Source organism: Pseudorca crassidens, chromosome 19, assembly GCF_039906515.1.
Source record: "Pseudorca crassidens isolate mPseCra1 chromosome 19, mPseCra1.hap1, whole genome shotgun sequence".
In the NCBI taxonomy this organism is placed as follows: Eukaryota; Metazoa; Chordata; class Mammalia; order Artiodactyla; family Delphinidae; genus Pseudorca; species Pseudorca crassidens.
The window spans coordinates 22,367,098-22,384,340 of record NC_090314.1 but is presented as its reverse complement, the minus strand read 5'-3'; the positions used below and the strand labels follow the sequence as shown (position 1 = coordinate 22,384,340).

The window sequence follows — 17,243 nt, the reverse complement described above, 5'->3', positions numbered from 1 at the left end:
CATGCTGGGAGCTCAGAGGGGGCAGCCTGCAGGAGGTCTTCCAGATAAACCTGGAGCAGGCGTCCCAGGCAGAAGGGGCAGTGACGCCCCAGCACAGGTGCGCAGAGCAGTAACAGTGCGTGCGGCTAGAGCTCTGTGGGCCACATGAGCCGGGACTACGTGAGCCGAGCCGAGACGTTTGTACTTCACCTCCGAACAGCAGGCTGAGTTGTCACTCTGGAGCTCCACGGCTGTGGACGGGAATTGAAACACTGGTGACTGTCACTGCTGTGACATTCTTTGGGCACCCCCAGGGTCTGCTGTTGCTACAAGAGATGCTTGATGCCTCGTTCACTTTGTTGCTGAGAGCTGGATCACAGAGGCCTCCTGAAAAGAGCAAAAGGTGCCGAATGTTGGAAGACAGTGTACAAGGGAACCCAGGCGGAGGGTAAGAGTCACTGGAAAACAAAAGAAACGGTTTTTAATTCAAAGATGTTTGGGTGCTGGAGGCACTGTGCCTGGACTTGCACTTATAGGAGGCAGCTGGGGACGGGTGCGGAGGTGGGGATGGAAGAGAACACTGTGCTTCTGTGGGTGACAACGGAAAGCCTGGCCTGGGCGTTGGGCAGCACAGGATTAGAGAGGAAAGAGACCAGGAAGGGGGTCCCGGCTAGGGAGGTGGCAGCACTGCCTGGTTCCTGTGATGAAGCCTCAGATGGTCCAGGATTAATGGGTAGAGGGGGAAGGGGTGCAGTTTTATTGAGCACCTACTATGTGCCAGGCCTCATGGTAAGCGCTTCCGTATACTCTGCAGCTCATAGGACACGAGGTCTCTTCTCGAGCACTAAACACAGTTCCCAGTACCTGCCTCCTGCGGCGAGCTGTAAGCCCCACAGGGGCAGGACCAGTGTCTGTCTTGTGTCTGCTGTGTCCTCAGGACCTGTCATATTTTAGGTGCTCCACAATGATTTTGAATGATCCAACTTTCTTTTCCTCTCCCTCCTTCCTGCCCTCTTTCGTTTTCTCCCTCCCTTCCCTTCCTCTTCCCTTGTTCCAAGATAAGGTGAGACATCTCATTTAATCCTTCAAATAGCCCAAAGTTAGGCTGTGGTTTGAGGAGTTTATTTTGAAAACATTGGGAGAGTTTTACCAGATCCAGTCGGTAGTGGATTTTACAACGAAGGAACTAAAGTTCAGAAGTGTTAAGTTACTTGCCTAAGGTCACACAGCTAAAAAGTAGTGGGGCTGAAATCTGACCCAGTTACCTCTGAGGGCAAACACGCTTCCTCCCTAAGTGAGGGAACTAAGAAAACTTGGCCCCAGAGATGGACAAAGCGAGGCCAGTATTGCTGCAGCTGTGCGATGCCAGGAAAATGACTCCTCCCTCCACCCGCATGGGTTTCTGTGTCCTGGTCTGAAGAATCAGGCTGAGATGTTACTGGAGGGGAAGCAGGCAGGACCAGGCTCCAGGACCCCCAGGCCAGCAGGGCTGAGGCAAGAATCTGGGGCCACTCCAGGAGGAGATGATCTTAAGATGAACCCGCACCAGTTGAGCTCTGTCTGACCTCTACCCATCCGCAGTAAATTGGTCCCTACTTCACAAAAGGTGACTAATAAGAAAACCTCTCGAGGGGTGGGATAGGGAGGGTGGGAGGGAGGGAGACACAAGAGGGAAGAGATATGGGAACATATGTACATGTATAACTGATTCACTTTGTTACAAAGCAGAAACTAACACACCATTGTAAAGCAATTATACTCCAATAAAGATGTAAAAAAAATTAAAAAAGAAAGAAAACCTCTCTACAGGCACATACTGGTTTTCAAACTTCTAACTAAGAAAAGGGTAGTTCACATGAGAAACTGGTTCAGTGTCGATGCTGGGAGCTTTTCTTACCTTTCCCTCAACTATGCAGTTCTGATCCATCACATTCAAGGCCATGGAGATTTTATTGAGTTATTACTTGGCCCGTGCTTTGCGCCAGGCTTAGAGAAGAAGAGATGGAGTGGGGCTGGGGGCGGGACCCTGTGGGACGCTAGGTTTCCATGCAATTGGAGCCTCTGGCCAGTTCCTTCTGGGGCTGCGGGAGCTGGGAAGGGGGAGGCATGACTAAGTCTTTCTCTCGCCTCTTTTCCTGTCCTGGGCTCATGGTAGCCGCAGTGAGGGGGAGCATGGGAAGTGAGCAGCTGGAGGGGCAGCCCTGTCCTGGTCTCGAGTGGGCCGAGCAGCATCCCCGGGAGGAGGGGAGAGCAAAGTATTTCCTGGGTGGCGACCTGGCCCCTCTCTGTGTCCCAAGTAAGTCTAAAGGATCTAAGGTGACATTTGACCAACTAGCCACATCCCTTTAATCTCCTTCCTCTTTGAGACCCCACTGAAACGACAACCAAGGAATAAAAAGTATCAGTCTGCGAGGGCAAAGAAAATAGGAGAGTGACAACAGTGTCTTAGTGATTTCAACTGCTTTAAGTACTTTTTGGGCGGCAGGAAGCAGCTGGCCAGGTGAAGGAATTGATGGAGCAGGTCCTTACTGAAAGTGTGTGGTCCTTACTGACAGTGTGTTCCCAGAGGTGGCCGCACGTGGTGGTCAGATGACCAGATGCTTTGGCATCCACTGTTCCATCTGTGCAACGAAGTCTCGGTATGACCTTGGCAAAGTCAGTTTCTGCTTTCTGAGGCTCGTTTGTACCCCATCTGTAATAGAAAGAGACCGTACTAGATTCTTATCTGCTGGTGCCTGAATTACCTGGAGTTTTCCTCCCCTGCCCCTCAACACGTATAGGCACATGTGTCTTGATGTTGCTTCAGAAACGGGGCGAAGGTATTTTTGCATTTTTTGCTCTCCCAGGACACTTCAGAGCCACTGCTGCAGATGATCTCCAAGGGAGTTTTCAACTCCGACACGCCAGGACTCCCACGCAGGTGTTAGGATGGAGAATACACGGAATGGAGGGGTTGTAAGGATGTAAGACCTTCATGTGGGAGATCCAGGCACAGAGGGGCTTCAAAGGAGGCTGAAGGCCTATCTGTGGGGACAGCAGAAGGGCCTTTACAGAGACAACGACATTTGCAATGGATGGAATTCACAGAGGGAGACAAGGAGGAGGGCCCTGCAGGTGGAGGTTACGGTGGCAGCAAATCCCGGAGATAAGAAAGCATGTGACCTGTTCAGAGACTTGCAAATATTGCAACATGCGGGAATCCATGGAGACATCACATGGACCACGAATGGCCAGGTCAGCAGCTTGCACTTCATCCCATTGACCATGGGAAGCTATCACGTTGGCCTTGTGATTTTAACACACGGATATGGCCCAGCTACTTTTTCTTGAGCACCTGCTAGTGTTACTTACTCCACGCACTGCACACCATGTCTTCCTGACCTGGCCACTTGGTCGCTGGACAGTCACACATCTCTCCAGCCATTTCCTCATTCCGGGCACTGTCCTCCACGCTTCGCTGTCCTTACACAAGCTCCTTCCTCTGTGGAGAGGCCGCCTTCCACTTCAGCCTTCCTGCGGGAGACTCTGCTTGAAGAACATTCCCCTGGGAGGCCTCTCCCCTGTGGGCAGCTCCCAGCCTGCCCTGCGCCCTCCACATGGCACATCCACTGCTGTCCTTACACCAACTGGCTTTTCCTTATTTAGCTGTGATGCAATGGCTTGCATGTCGTCGGTAGCTGTCTTCCCTGGGGCTAACCAAGGACCAAGAATAGGGCAAGTGATTGAAAAGTGTTGAGTGATTGAAAAAATAGAAATTGCAACTATCTGGGCCAGGCCCTTGACAGAATGGATCTTATTGAATGCTCCTCGGTCACCTGTGAGATACGAGTTACTCTTTCCATCTTGCACAGGAGATGTGACTCGGCCGAGTTTATGTATCCGCTGATTTGCAGAACTGGGATTCAAACCCATGTGTGTCTCAGTGCTGGTGCAGAGCTCTTCTGCTCTACCATGTTCCTGGGACAGTAGCTCCATCCCTGGATGGAAAGACGTGACATCAGAGGAGCCACAGACAGGCCACTTCTTCTCATTCACCTTTTTCCACGTCCCATTCAGCTGGGACAGCTTCTACTCAGCCTCTCAAGATCCGTATCTGTTCCTGCGCTTAGGGAAGTTTCCCTACACCTCTCACACCACCCAGGGGAGGTAAGGAAAGGAGTTTTCCATGTGGTCACTGGACGTGAGTAACCACCTCTTCTTCCTGTGACTTCCCCACCTCTGCACTGGGGCTTGGAAAACCCCACCCATGTCTTCTAATAAAAGCTCTGGGTACTGCAGGATGGGCCAGAGGACAGCTCTTCACTCCACCAGACTCCTTGAGGGACTCCTTCCAGGGAGGCCTGAGCTGGACGTCCCGAGATGAAGGTCATCACCGCCGCTCTGGTGTGCCTGCTGCTGGCCGGGGCATGGCTACAGGATGTGGATGCCAAGAGCAGTGAGTTTGGCTGGAGTCACTTTGCTCCTCCTTGGGGAGGGCGGAGACGCAGGCAGGTGCTCTGGGGCTGGGGGCAGGCTCACCCCTTCATCTCCACTCCTCCAGAAAGAATTCTCCCTGAAGAGGAGGAAGGGAGGACTTGCTCGGGGGCAGGGGGACAGAAGGAGATCCATAAGCCTGGGGCCAACACAGACCGCTGAGCAGCTGGCTTCAGCCAAAGGAGGCCAGCCTCGTCCAGACCCTGCGGACTGATGGAGGACAGCTGTGAGGTCATTGAGGCCAAGCTGGAGGCCTGAGGTCCAGAGGAGGGACTGACTGGGGTCTCGCCTCCACTGTGTAACAGATAACGGGCAGAGTCTGAGGTCAGGATCTGGGGCTTTAACAGTTGGCTAACCTTGGGCAAGTTACTATACCTCCCAAACTCTGGTTTCGCTATCAGTAAGATGGGTTTGATCATGCCTACCCTCTAAGGCTGATGAGAGAATACTGACCTAACAGCAGACATATGGAAAGGGCTTTGCAAACGGTCAAACTAGGAGGAAGGAGCCAGGATTGAAATGCAAGTCTTTTGAAGGTGGGGTGTGTGTAGGGGGGGTTACAAACCGGCAGAGTGGGAGTTGTGGGTCAGAGCTGAGAGGACCAGGGTGGAGGGTGAGGTTGGGATTGCGTGGAGCTGATCAGTTCCTGGAAGCTCTTGCCTGGTCATTTCATCAGTCTGAGCTCCTAAAACAGTCCCTAATCCTGCCCCAGACAGTGGACTGCTGTTGAATCAGACTCACAGGGTCTCGGGGCCCTTGAACCCAAATGTAAGGGCAGAACCATACCCTAGTGGTGGGATGTCAGAACTAGAATAGCCTTTCGAAATCAGTCTAAAGAGTCTTGCTTTTCAGCTGGGAAGTCTGGGGCCCAGGGGAGGGCTCATCTTGACCAAAGCCACACAGCTGTTTTGTGGGGAGCTGGGATCTGAACCCCAGTGTCCTGACTGCCTAAATACAGAACTGGGTGGCTGATGAGACACTAGTGCCCTTTGGATGTGATCCCAAAGCCTGAGCCTGTTCTGGAAGGGTTTTTTGTTCTTGCTTTTTTCCCCATCCTGGATGAGAAGAACTCAGTCCAGCTTGAGAAATGGATGCAAACCATTTTTGCGCTTCTCTTCTAGTGCATGTGTCATCCTCCAAGTGTTGTTTCACACTGGTGAAGAGAAAGATGTCCCTGCAGAGAATCCAGTGTTACAAGAACACCAGCTCCACCTGCTCCTACAAAAACCATCTAATGTGAGTGGTTGTATCCTCTTCCATCCTTGACTCCCTTCTCCAGAGGACAGAAAGCGGCCACCCTGGAATTAGAATAGCAGACGCTAGATGGCGATGTTCCACCGGATTAAGGTTTTTTAACCAAACTAGTGAGGAGGCCAAAACCTGGGCGCAGAGCTGAGAGTGGGCGCTAGGACGAACACCTGTGTTCCTGCAGTGACATGGGTTTCTTGGAGCTGCAAGGCGCCAAGTGTTATATCTTAATATTTTATGCCCAGAGCTTAAAAGCTCCAGGTACTACTGGGTGATGGTAAGAGTGAGGGGCTCTCAGATAGTTCCTGCTTCTGGATTTGCCAACCTATAGTCTTGAGTGACTCTGGACAGGTAAGTCTTCTGAACTTCCTTATCTGGGTAGCCCCTCTGCAGTCCTGACCTGTGAAGTGGCGTAAACACGATAGCTGCATCACAGGGTCGTTATGAAGCTCCAGGGAGGTAGCTTACACTTGCCACTCAGTGTCTATAAGGCACTTTCATGTATATTACTATCTCATCTAACTCTCTTGGTCCACACATTTTCATTATCGTGAAAACTGAGGTTCAGGGAATTGGAGAGATTTGTCTAAGGTCTTGCAGATAAGTAAAGGCAGAATTGACCTACGGTTTTGGACAATAGCCAAGTTTGGGAGGTAGATCAGAAAAGAAACACACGCGCGCATGCGCGCGCGCGCACACACACACACACACATCCAAGGCAATGACTAGGGGTCCCGGATGGACACAGACACATGAAAAGATGGAGCAGGTGGGCCCTCAGAGATGTTCTAGGAGGGGAATTTTCCATGTTAGCAGATCCTCAGAATGTCGGCAGCCTTCGCTCTACCCTGATACAATGAATCCGCAAAAGGGGTCCACGAAATGAAATTTTTAAAGCCCCCCATCCCTTGCCCCTGAAGTTTGGGTGTTCCTCCCAGCGTACAAACTGTAGGTCTTACGCAACGACTTCATTTTATAGGCCCCGGGAGAAAAGCTTAGGGGCACCCAGGAGCAGTGAGGGGGTGAGGGGACTTGTGTGTGGCAGCCGGGGGTGGCTCAGGTGACTTAGCCCTTCCTTTGTTCTCTGCCTACAGATTGAAGCTGAACGGAGGCCGAGAGGCCTGTGTCTCACAGACAAAATCGTGGGTTCGGGCTTATTTAAAAAGGATAAACCCCTGCCAGTGAAAGGAAATATGAGCTGATTCCTTTCCATCCTGGACTCTGGACACCGTGTGGCTTTACCTGTCCCCTCAACGCCCAACCCTACACCAGTCCTTCTGCCCCAACTTTGCCAGGTCACGCCAGAGGGTCTGCTGGGTCCTGATAAGATATGTTGTCGCACTTTATATAGTTAAATTCTAGAATCTTCAACTTCTGCCTCCCTGTGCCTCTTGGACCCCACAGGGATTTCAGGGTGCAAAGCTGATTGACATTGAGGGGCTGGGGTCAGGGGCCGGAGAAAAGGAAACATGTTGGACCAGGTGCCAGGAGAACTGACTTCTCATCATAGAAGCCAATAAATGACTTACATCTCTCAGCTGACTGCCTTGTCCTGGGGGATAAGCGTCAACTCTGGGTTGTGATGTAGATTCCCTGTGGGGCTGGGTCCCCATTTGGATGCAGGATGTTCCCCATCACCCCCGCCCACTCTGCGCTGCCCAGAGGGTTCAGAGGCTGATAATATCCAAAAGCTGCCCTAGCTGGAAGGGATCTTGGGCATCATGTGCCTGTAAGACGATGCTAGCCCATTGTATAGATGAGGTGACTGAGGGCTGGAGAGGGACACCCACAGGCCTGAGAACACGCAGAAAGTCAGGATTAGATCTGGCATTAGAGCCCAGGGTTCCCGCTGCTCGGCTGCTTACAAAACCAAACTCACAAGTGTTGCTAGAAAGGAAAGTTGCCGTTAATCAGAATGCTGGCAATCTGGGGAGATGGTGGACTCAGTGTCCCCCCAAAGCCACCTCCGAAGATTCTGCTCGGCCATGAAAGTTTTTTTTTTTTTTTTTTTTTTTTTTGCGGTACATGGGCCTCTCCTGTTGCAGACACGCAGGCTCAGCAGCCATGGCTCACGGACCCAGCCGCTCCGCGGCATGTGGGATCCTCCCGGACCGGGGCACGAACCCGTGTCCCTCTCAACCACTGCGCCACCAAGGAAGCCCTTTTTTTTTTTTTTTAATTAATTTATTTAGTTAGTTAGTTTTGGCTGCGTTGGGTCTTTGTTGCTGCTCGCGGGCTTTCTCTAGTTGAGGCGAATGGCGGCTGCTCTTCGTTGCAGTGCACAGGCTTCTCATTGCGGTGGCTTCTCTTTTTGTGGAGCACGGGCTGCAGGGTGCACGAGCTTCAGTAGTTGTAGCACGTGGGCTCAGTAGTTGTGGCGCACAGGCTTCGTTCCTCCGCAGCATGTGGGATCTTCCCGGACCAGGGCTCGAACCCGTGCCCCCTGCAGTGGCAGGCGGATTCTTAACCACTGCACCACCAGGGAAGTCCGGCCATGGAACGTTTTTAAGGGGAAACGGGGAAGTAATCTCAGTTAATCACTGAAATAGGGGGTCAGAGTCATCACCATCCCCCACTGTGCAGGCTTGTGGACTCCTTGTGATCTTTTTTTAGATGCTCTCTTGCTAGCAGTTTTTTCGAGAGATTCCTGAAGGGGAGGCTGGGGAAGAGATCTGGTACTCCGTTAATTACTTACTCTTCATTTCTGCTGCTTTGATCTATGTAAAGAACCAACAAGTTAGGCAAAGTATTGTGTGATCAAAAGGTTTGAAAAGCGTGCTAGGGCCAGAGAGGAGTAGAGCATGGGGGTGCCTGGTTTAAGTTTAGCAACAAGACAAAAGGGACCTCCTGCAGAGAGCGCTTTCCTGCCCAAAGCTGCTTACAATGCCTCCCAGGGTAGAACTCTTCCCCTAGTCCCCAGATGCCACGTGACTGTGTGGTACAGCATGATACCCGGACCCTTTCTCAACCGGAAGGAGCCTGCAGAGTTGGTTAGCAGGGCCTTCTCCTGGGAAGGGCCCTGGAGAGGGTCCAGGCATCGGTGGGTCCACGTCTGATGAAGATGCCAACACAAGTCATTCCAGAGGAGGGAGGCAGTCTCGGGAAGAACAGGGGGCCCCTCAGGGGATAGAGAGGAAGAGGAGGTCCTGTCCCTTTAAGAGGGACAATCACAAGCTCCAAGTTGTGTGACCTGAGACTCTAGGGAGACTAGCAAAGGAGGGCAGTGAATTCTGGGTCTCAGGGTTTGGTGGCTTTAGGGGAGGCAGTCTCCTGTCCTGTGTCTCAGGGCTTTTCCCTCTTTTCCCGGCATTCAACACGCAGCGCATCTGGCTCATTCTTCTTAGGGCATCTCTTCCCTCCGCCCCCATGACTGCCCTGCTTCTCTGGCTACCCCTCACCTGGACCACTGCAGTAGGCTGTTCTCCGTGCCCCCCTGCCAACCCCATCCTGCCCTCGGCCCCGATCCCAGGCTACTCTTCCTGGCACCCCACACCCTGCCCTTCCTATCACTCCAAAGACTTCAGAGCTGACTCCAAACTCCCACCTTGATATTCCGATTCCTCTATAACCAAGCCTCAACTTTCCTTTCCAAAGGTCTCTGGCTTTTCCATTCTGGATCCCTTACTCTGACTATTTGGGGATATTCCCTGCAGGCCCTCTCCCCTCTTTTCCATCCTGCATCTCCTCCAGGAGAGTCTTTGCTGTGACGGTGCTACACCATCTGTCCAAGTCCCATCTTTGCTGTCAAGTCTGATGCTAATCAGGACGGGGCCACCTGATTCCTCCCCCTCCCCCGCCCCCACCAGCAGGAGTGTCAAGTGCACTTACTGGCTGTATTACTCCAGGGTGGAGGACGAGGGCAGGGAGACCCACTGGAAGCTAATGCTGGGGACTGGAGCCATCGTTCTAGAATATCCTGGGCTGATGATCCAGGCCCTCCCTGACACTCAGATGGGCCCAGGTTAGCCACACAGCCAGGCCCTGGCTACATCCACATTCCTCTAGCACCCTCTGCCATCCACCTGCACCTGAGAGCACCCCCTACTGGTTGGGAGTTACCCCTGAAGAAAACACCATTACTGTATTAGAGATTTTAAACAAAATGTATTTTCTGCAAAAAGTCAGCCATCCTACAGTTGTATTCATGTTTCCATAATAACACATTTCGCAACACCTCCCATTCACCAGGCGCTGTCCTCCCTAGATTGCAGTAGCCCTTCATCGCCATGGCTCTCATAGGCACGCTCATCACCCCTGGGGAGTTGGGCAGGAGAAAGACCCACTGCCCACAGCTTACAGGAGAGGGAACTGGGGCTCATGACGGGAACCAAGTGGCTCAAGGTCTTGCTTTAAAAAAAGAGATCACCAATATTCAAAATAACTCCCCAACCAGCCACAATTCAAATAATAGACTAAATATTACGTAAGACATAGTACCTTTTGCATCAGGAAACAGAAAGCACTCTATTTGAGAATTCAGGTCAATTTAGTCCAGGATAGAGACAGGAAGCCTGGGGGAGAAGAATCATTTCTCAGCCTCTGGCTTGCTCTTAGTGTGGCCGAAAGGGTCCAAGTCTTCAGGGTGTGAGGTTTCTGACCCAGGTGTTTCATGTAATTCCAGACCCATTTCTCCTTTGGGTCGGCACCGATGTCCTTGGCCAGTTTGGTTCTGAAGCTGTGGATGAAGGTGGGCTGGCAGGGTTAGGTGAAATGTTGGAGGGTTTTATCCAAGGGATGACTCATTAGGGATGACCAGGCCCATCTGCTACAGGTGAGGGGCTGCCCTGGGACAGGAAGTCAGAGGGGTGTGGAAAGGAGAGGCCCTCTGGGGGTAGTTGCTGTTCTTGCTGCGCCCTGGGAGAAGCTGGCCTGGCATCCAGCAAAGCAACCACCCGAGTGTGAGCTGGTACCCATTCAGCAAGGAGGGTGTGGGATGTTACCGGCCCTCTCTGGGCCTGTCCCTGATGTAATAGGAGGCTTTGGATTACATAGTCAGGTTGGATCTTATCCCCTGAGTAGGACATCTCAAATTAGTCTATGTCTGTCTTGTGGGGCAGAACTTAGGATGGGGGGGATGGAAGAAAGGGAAGGGGTGAGATGAGGTGGGGGGCTGGAGGGGAGCAGGGTTTTCCTAGCTACAGGACAGCTGCCTGCGGACACTGGTGATTCCATAGCTCTTCAGCCTCTGCAAGGGGATCTTCTTATGGTTAAATGTGAAACAGCAGTTGAACAGGTCGCGGAGTGCATCTAGAAATAAAGTCACGGAGAAAAAGCATCTGAGATGTCAGGCTTTTCTCAGCTTGAACGCAGCAGGGGAAGGAAAGCTAAGAGGTAGAAGTGTGTCTTCTCCACGCAGGTCCAGTGCTCCTGCCGGCCGCCCCGAGAGAGGGTGGAACCAGGAACATGTGGCTCAAGATTTTGAAGTTGATTCTGCATGGTGGGGACACATCTTTGCTGACTGAGGGAGGCCAGTGTGACATGTCCTGGATATGGCCCCCCAACCTGCAGGGTTTGAGGCGATCATCTGGGGTCAAAGAAAAGGCCCTGAATTTTCAGTAGAGTTTAGGCTTTATTCTGGCTCTGCGGTGTCCTGGAGGCGGGAGGGGCAGGTAGGATGCCTGCTGTCCCCAACCTGGGCTTCTGCCTTCTGTCTCCAAAATTAGATGTTAAAACTCCAAGGACCCCAGGTGCTCTGAGAGTCTCCGAAGTGGGTCACTTTGGCTTAGGCCTTCCTAGAAGATGAGAAACAGAGGGAAGGAGAGAGAGGAAGGGAAGGGGGAGAAAGATTGAATTTCCTTGGCTGAGTGAGCACCTGGGTGCTGCTGGCAGCTGCTGTGAGCAGCAGACACAGAGGCGCTGTGGACACCTTCCTGTTGGAGGGGGAAGATGTGAGCTTCAGCCTAAGAGCTGTTGGTTCCTGGGTTTATCTCAGCCTCTTGGCAGCTCTGGCTGCCCCGCCTGCCTTTGTAGAGAGGCAGAGAGGATGGGGGCCCCCAGAGGGATCATTGCCTGGCCAGGGTACAGTCAAGTCAAGATGAATCTACTAAGATTCTGAATTCTTACCGTGTATCCTGAATCTACTAAGCTGGAAGCTGGGTTGCCGAAGAGTTTTCCAGGAAATGCAAGGCAAAAGCTGTGGCCTGTAGCAGGGTAGGCACCGTTTCCCTCCAGCCGCCCAGACCACAGAGATGGAGACAGAACACAGATGGCTGGCACGCACCCTAGTAAGTGATCCGAGGAGCTGCTTTCTCCAAATGAAAAAGAAACCACAGAAAAGAACTGCTATGCTAAGGACTTTCCCCTATTACATATTTAGTCCTGACAAAGTAAGCGCTATTATTATCATGCCCATTTACAGATGGGGACACCGAGGGGCAGAGAGATTAAATAACTTGCCCAACGTCTCATGAGGAGTGAGGGGTGACACTGGGAGAAAAAGCCAGTCTGTTTACATATAATCACCAAGAGTGTTTCATGTAGGTGATGTCTTTTTCCAAGGCAAGTTTTAGGTGGAAGTCTCATACTGGAGACAAATTAAAGCCAGGCTCTTCCCATCACATCTAGGTGCTCCCTTCTGCTACTCAGGCCCAGAGGGATACGGTTTGAAAACCACTGATTTGTCTAAGCCCCTTGTTTTCAGGAAGGATCATTGATAGGACGGGGTGGGGAACAGAGCAATGAAGTGGGCTCTTTGTTCCTGAACCTGGCTCCCTCCTGCAAGGGGTCTGAGCTAGGAGCTTGGGGTGGGGGGAGTGCCAATGAGCACGGTGGCAAGGAGGGGACAGCTTGGACTATGATAGAATACCTGGCAAGGCCCTTGGCCTGAGTGTTCCTATCCCCATGCTCATTCTTGGCTCCCAGACTTTGCTTACTTTTTGCACCTGCTTGGAATATTCTCCTGTCCACTTGCCATCCTTGCAAGTTTTTCTACTCTAGCAAAACAAGCCCAGTGATAATAAAAGAAATGAAATAAAGAGCTATGTTTTGTGAAATAGAAAAGAATATATAGACAAAGGGCTAAAGAAGCTCAAATTTTGTTCTTTGACAAGCCTACAAAGAAGCTGAAACTCTCCTGAACTGACCATGAAAAAAGGAAAAAAGGCACCAGTAGGGAACATCACTACAGAGCCTGCAGACACCAAGAAGAAAATAAGAACCTTATGCCAGCAACTTTAATTTAGAAGAAGTGGACGGATTTCTTAAAATCTAACTTACCAGATTGCAAGAAAAAAATTTTTTAAATCCTCAAACTATTTAAAAATTTGAGTCAGTAATGGAAAACCTTCCCACAAAACATCCTCCAGTCTCCAGAAGCTTTAACAGCTCTTCCTCCAAGCATTCCAAGAACAAATAATTCTGATCTTACACAGTCGCTTCCAGGGAATATCAAAAGTGTTCACTCTTCGACTCATTTTATAAGTTTTTGACATAAAAACTTCTCAGGAACCACAAAAGAAAAGATTTCAAGCTTGTCCCTGCAGACACACATGCCATTCTTTTGTGGATCACATCAATGAGATTGCAGGTCTTCTGGCTTTGGGTTGGGTATGGACATGGGGGAACCCTGCAGGGTGTTGGAAAGAGGGAGTAGTTAGGGTGAAGTACTGATTTCTCTGTTGCCTCCTTATACCTCTGCCTGGATGCAGCCCTCAACCAATGGTTTTCACTTCCTTTCCAGGTGGCCCTCTCCATGACTCTCTCCGTCCAGTTTTGGGGAACCACACTCTGTCCTTGCTCCTTCAGGTCCAAGGGTGGTCACCATGCTGTCACTAGCCTCAGAGTACCAAAGCAGCCCTATGGTTTCTCCACACCCAGCCCACATCTTGGTAAATAGTATTTTTATTCAACCCTCCTCAAATCATTCCAATTTCAGTGTCATCTATTTCTTCCTCACTGACATAGGTTTAGGTACCAGAAGTGGCTTCTGGTAATAGACCTTCTAAATGGGATTCTGGAATTGGGTTGCTCATATATTTTAGGAGCATAATAATGGCAGCTGCTGGCATCATGATTACTTAAATTGTCACCAATAGTAGGATGGCAGACTGTGTTGTATCAAGCCCTCCAGGTGATTCTTAATGGGCACTAAAATTGAGAACCGCGGGATTCCAGCATATCCCGTGGCCATCTCTGATCTGTAGTGAATAGCCACCAGAGAGCTCTTAAGGACGCTGCCCTCCTCTCACGGCCCCATCAAAGCATGCCTTGGTAAAGGAAGTGTCCTCTGGCCTTGCCCGGGAGTGCAGTTAGGGATGGCTAGGCAGCTTGCACATAATAGATCCTTTTCAATAGACCCACTTCCCTGAGCCTTTAGACACTTTCCTAATGTCCCAGGGGAGTTCTGGCATTTCAACTTCATCAACTGCAGGCCTGTTTTAAAGCCTAGATGCCAATCAGCGAATCAGCCAATCTAGCTAAATATTCATCATCCCCAAGTACTTGTGCTAGTGCATTGAATCCTGAATTCTGGATAAGCACATTCATGCCATGAATTTAACCAACTGAGTCTTGTATGTTATTATCCTCTTACAGTCCACTCCTACACATGCACCCCAAACTCTTCTCCAAATTGAGTGAGTGGGGGGACATTCAAACACTTCCAGCTGAAGGGACTCCTGTCTGTCCTTCCCTCTGCTTCAGGACCTATTATCTTGTAAGAAAATATGTTTAGGAGCCTGGGGTCTGGAGTCAACCAGACATGGATTTAAGTCCTGTATTTGCCATTTACTGGTTATATGATTTGGAGCAAATTGCTTACCTCTCTGAGCCTCTAAGAAGAACTGATTGCTAATTATTACCTCATTGTGATGTTCTGAGAACCTAATAAGATAATGAGTGCATGCAAAGTGCTCAGTCCTGTGCCAATAATTTCAATTTTGAAAAAATTTTATGTTCATTGAAGTATAGTTAATTTACAATGTTGTGTTAGTTTCTGGTATATAGCAAAGTGATTCAGTTTTATATATATATGTTATTTTTCATATTCTTTCCCGTTACGGTTTATTACAGGATATTGAATATAATTCCTTGTGCTGTACAGTAGGACCTTGTTTATTTATTTTACATATAGTAGTTTGTATCTGCTAATCCCAAACTCCTAATTTATCCTTCCCCCAACCCCTTTCCCCTTTAGTAACAATGTTTGTTTTCTATGTCTGAGTCTGTTTCTGTTCTGTAAATAAGTTCATTTGTATCATATTTTAGATTCTACGTATAAGTGATATCATATGGTATTTGTCTTTCTCTTTCTGACTTACTTCACTTAGTATAATCTCTAGGCTCGTCCATGTTGCTGCAAATGGCATTATTTCGTTGTTTTTTATGGCTGAGTAAAAAATATATATATATATATATATATATATATATATATAAAGGAGGAAGAGAGCAAGCAAATCAATAAAGAAATCTACCAATGATAATAAACTCTAAATACTAAACTAACTTAAACATAAAACCAGAAACAAATTAGATGCAGAAAGCAAACCCCAAGTCTACAGTTGCTCCCAAAGTCCACCGCCTCAATTTTGGGGTGATTCGTTGTCTATTCATGTATTCCACAGATGCAGGGTACATCAAGTTGATTGTGGAGCTTTAATCCCCTGCTCCTGAGGCTGCTGGGAGACATTTCCCTTTCTCTCCTTCGCTTGCACAGCTCCCGGGGCTCAGCTTTGGATTTGGCCCCGCCTCTGCGTGTAGGTCGCCTGAGGGCAACTGATCTTCGCTGAGACAGGACGGGGTTAAAGGAGCAGCTGATTAGGGGGGCTCTGGCTCTCTCAGGTCGGGGGTAGGGAGGGGCACGGAGTGCGGGGCGAGCCTGCGGCGGCAGAGGCCGGCGTGACGTTGCACCAGCCTGAGGCGCGCCGTGGGTTCTCCCGGGGAAGTTGTCGCTGGATCCCGGGACCCTGGCAGTGGCGGGCTGCACAGGCTCCCCTGAAGGGGGGTGTGGAGAGTGACCTGTGCTCGCACACAGGCGGCTTGGTGGCTGCAGGAGCAGCCTTAACGTCTCATGCTCGTCTCCGGGGTCCGCGCTGATAGCCGCGGCTCGCGCCCGTCTCTGGAGCTCGTTTAGGCGGTGCTCTGAATCCCCTCTCCTCGCGCTCTCCAAGACAATGATCTCTTGCCTCTTCGGCATCTCCAGACTTTTCCCGGACTCCCTCCCGGCAAGCTGTGACGCACTAGTCCCTTCAGGCTGTGTTCACGCCGCCAACCCCAGTCCTCTCCCGGCGCTCTGACCGAAGCCCGAGCCTCAGCTCCCAGCCCCGCCCGCCCCGGCGGGTGAGCAGACAAGCCTCTCGGGCTGGTGAGTGCCGGTCGGCACCGATCCTCTGTGCGGGAATCTCTCCGCTTTGTCCTCTGCACCCCTGTGGCTGCGCTGTCCTCCGCGGACCCGAAGCCTCCGCCACCAGCAGTCTCCGCCCGCGAAGGGGCTTCTAGTGTGTGGAAACCTTTCCTCCTTCACAGCTCCCTCCCACTGGTGCAGGTGCCGTCCCTATTCTTTGTCTCTGTTTTTTCTTTTTTCTTTTGCCCTACCCAGGTACGTGGGGAGTTTCTTGCCTTTTGGGAGGTCTGAGGTCTTCTGCCAGCATTCAGTAGGTGTTCTGTAGGAGGTGTTCCACGTGTAGATGTATTTCTGATGTATCTGTGGGGAGGAAGGTGATCTCCACGTCTTACTCTTCCGCCATCTTAAAGGTCATATATATATATACACACACACACACCACATCTTCTTTATCTCTTCATCTGTTGATGGACATTTATGTTGCTTCCGTATCTTGGCTATTGTAAATGGTGCTGCTTATGAGCATTGGGGTACATGTATCTTTTCGAATTGGAGTTTCTTTCCAGATATATGCCCAGGAGTGGGATTGCTGGATCATATGGCAACTGTATTTTTAGATTTTTAAGGAATCTCCATACTGTTCTCCATAGTGGCTTTTCTCCACACCCTCCTCAGTATTTGTTATCTGTAGACTTTTAAACTATGGCAGTTCTCACCAGTGTGAGGTGATACCTCACTGTGGTTTTGATTTGCATTTCTCTGATAATTAGCGCTGTTGAGCATCTTTTCATGTGCCTATTGGCCACCTGGATAACCTATCTGGAGAAATGTCTATTTAGGTCTTCCACCCATCGTTTTTTTTTGTTTGTTTGTTTTGTTTTTTTTTTGTTTGTTTGTTTGTTTTTTTGAGCTCTATCCCTTGATCTGTATTCTGAGGTTGCACTATTTTACAAGAATGTTTATTTCAGGGCTTCCCTGGTGGCGCAGTGGTTGGGAGTCCGCCTGCCGATGCAGGGGATACGGGTTCGTGCCCCAGTCCGGGAGGATGCCACATGCCGCGGGAAAAAAAAAAAAAAAGAAAGAAAGAAAAAAAAAGAATGTTTATTTCAAATAGGATAAAAAGAAACACCCAGAGAGCTGAAGGAGTGTGAATGCCTGATTACAGTCTTCTTTGGATAAAACAGAAACTTTGCTTCTGTGGTATGTGTGTTTAGGCAGATTAAATTCATGTTTGATTACAAACTCCAGGGTAGAAGGAAAATAT

At 50.2% G+C, this 17,243-nt stretch overlaps 2 protein-coding genes and 1 pseudogene across 4 annotated transcripts in view; 2 read left to right on the top strand and 1 right to left on the bottom strand.

The window, feature by feature from the left end:
* LOC137211772 (AP-2 complex subunit beta-like) overlaps window positions 1-1,610 on the top strand; it is a 77,305-nt gene extending 75,695 nt beyond the window's left edge. Inside the window, 1 exon segment of the mRNA XM_067714382.1 lies at window positions 294-1,610. Coding sequence (XP_067570483.1) covers window positions 294-322 — 29 coding nt within the window. The 3' untranslated portion in view covers window positions 323-1,610.
* A 1,238-nt stretch (window positions 1,611-2,848) lies between these two features.
* Window positions 2,849-7,235, top strand: CCL1 (C-C motif chemokine ligand 1). 3 transcript variants are annotated; one of them, XM_067714407.1, is made up of 4 exons: window positions 2,849-3,213; window positions 4,258-4,414; window positions 5,574-5,688; window positions 6,795-7,235. In XM_067714407.1, exons 2-4 carry the CDS (start codon window positions 4,339-4,341, stop codon window positions 6,883-6,885), a joined length of 282 nt encoding a protein of 93 aa, XP_067570508.1. In that variant the 5' UTR covers window positions 2,849-3,213; window positions 4,258-4,338; the 3' UTR covers window positions 6,886-7,235. The 3 variants fall into 3 exon arrangements, with proteins under 3 accessions (XP_067570508.1, XP_067570507.1, XP_067570506.1); XM_067714406.1 differs by having other exon boundaries at window positions 2,849-4,125; XM_067714405.1 differs by having other exon boundaries at window positions 2,849-4,414.
* Window positions 7,236-9,796: 2,561 nt separating this feature from the next.
* On the bottom strand, window positions 9,797-15,832 carry LOC137212578 (C-C motif chemokine 13 pseudogene; annotated as a pseudogene).
* Between the last annotated feature and the right edge of the window lie 1,411 nt (window positions 15,833-17,243).

Coding starts and splice junctions, on each gene's coding strand:
- CCL1 (XM_067714407.1), top strand. CDS start 4,339: ATGAAGGTCATCACCGCCGCTCTGGTGTGCCTGCTGCTGGCCGGGGCA. Junction 4,415..5,573: donor GGATGTGGATGCCAAGAGCA/GTGAGTTTGGCT, acceptor CTTCTCTTCTAG/TGCATGTGTCATCCTCCAAG. Junction 5,689..6,794: donor TCCTACAAAAACCATCTAAT/GTGAGTGGTTGT, acceptor CTCTGCCTACAG/ATTGAAGCTGAACGGAGGCC.